The 6,000-nt window shown below is 35.3% G+C and overlaps 1 protein-coding gene across 2 annotated transcripts in view; it reads right to left on the bottom strand.

The window, feature by feature from the left end:
* Nucleotides 1-474: 474 nt before the first annotated feature.
* The window catches only part of RNF180 (ring finger protein 180), a 246,060-nt gene continuing 240,534 nt past the window's right edge, over nucleotides 475-6,000 (bottom strand). For both annotated transcript variants that reach the window (XM_040262589.1, XM_040262588.1), the window contains one exon: nucleotides 475-1,509. In XM_040262589.1, the coding sequence (XP_040118523.1) occupies nucleotides 1,310-1,509 (200 nt within the window). In that variant the 3' untranslated portion in view covers nucleotides 475-1,309. The remainder of the gene's footprint in view (nucleotides 1,510-6,000) is intronic.

The raw sequence follows: 6,000 nt of genomic DNA, 5'->3' as shown, positions 1-6,000 counted from the left end.
ATGTTTTTATTCAAATATAGTCAGCAATTGGGACAAAATTGGACTTTCCATAGACTGATCAATCTCAATTTGTTTGAATGGCGTAGTATTTTTAGTGCCATGAGAGGGTCACTTACCTTATGTTAAAATATGCCTACTGCCTTACCAAGTATATGGCATCATAGTGTAGAAATGTTGAATTAGTAGTTCATAATAAAAACTTTGGTTCTAGGTTACACAAAGACCACCTAAATGATAGAAATAAACAAGCTTACTTCTCTGTGCTTTACTTTTTTCACTTTTAATACTGGACTACCTACCTGAATTCTCTTTTGTACTGGGATAATTCAGATCTCCTTTTTAAAAAATATTAATATGGCAAAACTAATTCCAAGGAATACTGTAATAATAATAAGCCAAGTTTTTGTTCTTTAAACCCTTAAGCCTATTTCCAACAATTCTTATTCTAGACATAAAATTAGTTAATAACAATGAAAAAATTTAAAAGCCACTCTTTATTGTACATTTACAATATATTTGACAACCTCCAAGTTAAAAGAATCACTAAATTAATTACAGCTTAGACATGCATTGCTCTGAAAGTCAGTAAGTTTTTAATTTCTTCAGGTGAGTAATCCTGCAATTGGAAAAGTGTTAATATAATTTTCTAAGTCTTTGTTGGTGTGAATTAGTTTTATTTTTTATTTTTCCTTTTTATTTTGTTTGTGTTTACTATTCTATTCTTGTAACAGTTTAAAATGTTGCACTAATGATATTATTAGGTCTGTTAAAAACAAAGTATAGTCAGCTGTGTTGGTAATAGAAAGGAAACTAAGGACATAAATAGAGATCACTGGAAAGCAAAGCTGAATATACCCTGCTAGATTAGTTCCCAGAGAAGATGGTTTATCTTTAAAGTATATAACTTGCCTGAGAATAGGTGATGATTACTAAATAGTTTATAATTAAAGATAATATCTACTCATATTATCATTTCATTTTGTATTTTTAGTATTTTTAAGTGGAGGGAAAACCTCAGTCTTTACAATATGTGTAAAAGTGACATTGTAAAATTAGAACCACAAATCCCAAATCAAGGAGAACTGTAAAATTAATAGTGCATTGTTGCTAAGTGCTAATAGATTAGATCTTAAATCAAGTTTAGTTTGTTACATGAAACATTCATAAATAAATCCATTCTCATATTTTCTATAAACACCAACTATTTATATAATACATTATAAAAACTTCAAAGCACATTTAAAAAATGTTTAAGTATTGTTATCTACATCATTTGTAATTGTGCAACAGTATTAAGGTATGAAAATTCCTAAAATGGAAAGAAAAAATAGCAAAGAAAGCAGAAAACAATGAATCCAATGACCCAGTTCACTGAATAAATATAGATGATCACCATATCCATGTCAAACCACCATCCACGGCTATCATCCTCAAAGTGCAGATAATCCATCCTGTGTGCACCGTGTGGAAACTGCCTTCTTGTAACTGGAGCTGCACGTCTGTGGAAACCTAGAAGATAAACGAACATACAAGTTAAAGCCCACTGAATTCAGATAAGTGCTCAGAAAGGAAGCTGCATTATGAACATGAGTATCACGACCAGAGCATTATCTTGATTTCACTGAGTGGCATATATCATATTCCATACAGTTTTTCTTTTTAATGATAAGCAACTATCAGAAGTCTTTTTCAGTTAAAGCTTCTAAGGGGGACAGTAAAATTAGCGAAAAGCATGGAATATGGAGTCAAGAGACTATTCCTTTTAAAAAACCAAAGTATAGTTGATCTCCAATATTAGTTTCAGGTATATAGCATATGACTTAACATTTTTATAGATTATACTCCATTTAAAGTTATAATAAAATATTGGCTATATTTCCTGTGCTATACAATATATCCTGTAGCTTATTTTAATACATAGTAGTTCATACTTCTTAATCTCCTACCTCCTCATGTCTTCCTTCCTTGCCTATCCCCACTGATAACAACTAGTCTGTTCTCTGTATGAGTGTGTTTCTGTTGTGTCATATTTACTCATTTTAGTGTTTAGATTCCATATATAAGTGATAACATACAGTATTTGTATTTTTCTGACTTATTTCACTAAGCATAGTATCCTCCAGGTCTATCCATATTGTTGAAAGTGTCAAAACTTCATTATTTTTTCAATGGCTGAGGAATATTGCATTGTGTGTGTATGTATATCCCATCTTTATCTGTTCCTCTGTTGAAGGACACTTACATAGGCTATTGTAAATAATGCTGCTATGAACACTGGGGTACATCAGTTCAGTTCAGTTGCTCAGTCATGTCCAGCTCTTTGCAACCCCATGGACTGCAGTGGGCCAGGCCTCCCTGTCCATCACCAACTCCTGGAGTTTACCCAAACTCATCTGCATCGAGTCGGTGATGCCATCCAACCATCTCATCCTCTGTCGTCCCCTTCTCTTCTGGCCTTCAATCTTTCCTAGCATCAGGGTCTTTTCCAATGAGTCAGCTCTTCACATCAGGTGGCCAAAGTATTGGAGTTTCAGCCTCAACATCAGTCCTTCCAATGAACACTCAGATCTCCTTTAGGATGGACTGGTTGGATTTCCCTGCAGTCCAAGGGACTCTCAAGTCTTCTCCAACACCACAGTTCGAAAGCATCAATTCTTCAGTGCTCAGCTTTATTTACAGTCCAACTCTCACATCCATACATGACTCCTGGAAAAACCATACATAGCTTTGACTAGATGGATCTTTGTTGGCAAAGTATTGTCTCTGCTTTTTAACATGCTGTCTAGGTTGGTCATGGCTTTTCTTCCAAGGAGCAAGCATCTTTTAATATCATGGCTGCAGTCACCATATGCAGTGATTCTGGAGCTCCCCAAAATAAAGTCTGCCACTGTTTCCACTGTTTCCCCATCTATCTGCAATGAAGTGATGGGACCGGATGCCATGATCTTCGTTTTCTGAATGTTGAGCTTTAAGCCAACTTTTTCACTCTCCTCTTTCACTTTCATCAAGAGGCTCTTTAGTTCTTCTTTGCTTTCTGCCATAAGGGTGGTGTCATTTGCCTATCTTAGGTTATTGATATTTCTCCCGGCAATCTTGATTCCAGCTTGTGCTTCTTCCAGCCCAGCATTTCTCATGATGTACTCTGCATAGAAGTTAAATCAGCACAGTGACAATATATAGCCTTGACGTACTCCTTTTCCTATTTGGAACCAGTCTGTTGTTCCATGTCCAGTTCTAACTGTTGATTCCTGACATGCATACAGATTTCTCAAGAGGCAGGTCAGGTGTTCTGGTATTCCCATTTCTTTCAGAATTTTTCACAGTTTGTTTTGATCCACACAGTCAAAGGCTTTGGCATAGTCAATAAAGCAGAAGTAGATGTTTTTCTGGAACTCGCTTGCTTTTGAAGATGATCCAGCGGATGTTGGCAATTTGATCTCTGGTTCCTCTGCCTTTTCTAAAACCAGCTGGAAGTTCATGGTTCATGTATTGTTGAAGCCTGGCTTGGAGAATTTTGAGCATTTCTTTACTAGCATGTGAGATGAGTGCAATTGTGTGGTAGTTTGAACATTTTTTTTTTAAAATTTTTATTTTGTATTGGGGTATAGCTGATTAACAATGTTGTGATAGTTTCAGGCAAACAGTGAAGGGACTCAGCCATACATATACATGTATCATTTCTCTCTCAAAACCCCCTCCATCCAGGCTGGCACATAACATTGAGCAGACTTCCATGTACTATACAGTAGGTCCTTGTTGGTTATCCATTTTATTTTATTTATTTATTTTAATTTTAATTTTTACTTTATTTTGCTTTACAATACTATATTGGTTTTGCCATACACTGACATGAGTCAGCCACGGGTGTACATGAGTTCCCAATCCTGAACCCCCTCCCGCCTCCCTGACATTGCTTTTCTTAGGGATTGGAATGAAAACTGACCTTTTCCAGTCCTCTTCCCACAGGTGAGTTTTCCAAATTTGCTGGCATATTGAGTGTACCACTTTCACAGCATCATCTTTTAGGATTTGAAAGAGGTCAACTGGAGTTCCATCACCTCCACTATCTTTGTTCATAGTGATGCTTCCTAAGGCCCACTTGACTTCACATCCCATGATGTCTGGCTCTAGGTGAGTGATCACACCATCATGATTATCTGGGTTGTGAAGAGCTTTTTTTGTACAGTTCTTCTGTGTATTCTTGCCACCTCTTAATATCTTCTGCTTCTGTTAGGTTCATCCCATTTCTGTCCTTTATTGTGCCCATCGTTGCATGAAATGTTCCCTTGCTATCTCTAATTCTTGAAGAGATCTCTAGTCTTTTCCATTATATTGTTTTCCTCTTTTTCTTTGCATTGATCACTGAGGAAGGCTTTCTTATCTCTCCTTGCTATTCTTTGGAACTCTGCATTCAAATAGGTATATCTTTCCTTTTCTCCTTTGCTTTTGGCTTCTCTTCTTTTCACAGCTATTTGTAAGGCCTCCTCAGATAGCCATTTTGCCTTTTTACATTTCTTTTTCTTGGGGATGTTCTCAATCCCTATCTTGTGAATATATCTTTTCAAATTACTATTTTTGTTTACTTCAGTAATATATCCAAGAATGGAACTGGAGGACCAATTGGCAGTTCTATTTTTAGTTTATTGGGGAAACTTCCTACTAATTTACTTTGTGGCTGTACCAATTTACATTCCTACAAACAAAGTACTAGGGTATCCTTTTCTCTAAATTCTCATCAATGTTATTTGTGGTCTTTATGATGGTAGCCATTCTACAGGTGTGAGATGATACCTCATTTGCATTTCTTTGATGATTAGTGATGTTGAGCATGTTTTCCTATTGGTTATCTGTATGTATTCTCTGGAGAAATGTCTGTTCAAGTCTTGTGTATTTTTTATTTTTTTGATAATGAGTTGTATGAGCTCTTTATATATTTTGGATATAGACTCCTTATTGGTCATATCACTGGCAGAAATTTTAAGAGACTAATTTTGTTCTGTCATTTACTTGGGGCAAGCTAATTGATCTCTTTGATTTCAGATTTCTCATATCATCTGATTTTTAATAAAAATTTTGTGAGGCTCATTTTTTTTGATATTGTGTTGCATGAGCTGTTCATAAGATTTAGAGATTAATTCCTTATCGGCTGCATTGTTTGCAACATTTCCTCCCATTCTATGGGTTGTCTTTTCATTTTGTTTATGATTTCTTTTGCTATGAAAACTTTTCAGTTTAAATAGGTCCCATTTGTTTACTTTTGTTTTCATTTTCATTACTCTAGGAGAAGACTGAAAAAGATATTGTGGTGATTTATGTTAAAGAGTGTTCTGCCTATATTTTCCTCTAAGAATTTATAGTATCTGGTCTTACATTTAGGCTGTTAATTCATTTTGAGTTTATTTTTGTGTATGGTGCTAAAGAATGTTCTAATTTCATTTTTTCTATGTAGCTGTCCAGTTTTCTTGGAATCATTTATTAAAAGAGACTATCTTTTCTCCATTGTATAGTCTTGCTTTCTTTGTCATAGATTAATTTACCATAGGTACTACATGGCTCTCTACCCTGTTCCACTGATCTTTATGTCTGGTTTTGTGTCAGCACCATACTGCTTTAATGACTGTAGCTTTGCAGTGTAATTTAAAGTCAAGGAACCTAATCCTCCAACTCTGTCTTTCATTCTCAAGATTGTTTTGGCTCTTTGGAGTCTTTTGTGTCTCCATATACATTTTAAGAACAACCCATGAAAAAATGGGCAAAAGACCTAAATAGATGTTTCTCCAAAGAAGACTTACAGTTGACCAAGAGGCATATGAAAAGATGCTTGATGTCAGTAATTATTAGATAAATTCAAATCAAAACTAAAGTGAGATATCACCTCATACCAGTTAGAATGGCCATCATCAAAAAGCCTACAGATAAAAAATGCGGGCAGTGTGGAGAAAAAGGATCCTTTTTTACATTGTTGGGGCTTCCGTAGTGGCTCAGAAAGTAAAGAATCTG

This window comes from Oryx dammah, unplaced genomic scaffold (genome assembly GCF_014754425.2).
Source record: "Oryx dammah isolate SB20612 unplaced genomic scaffold, SCBI_Odam_1.1 HiC_scaffold_20, whole genome shotgun sequence".
NCBI lineage: Eukaryota > Metazoa > Chordata > Mammalia > Artiodactyla > Bovidae > Oryx > Oryx dammah.
Note: the sequence above shows the minus strand (reverse complement) of the source record. Positions and strands in the feature narration are given on the sequence as shown.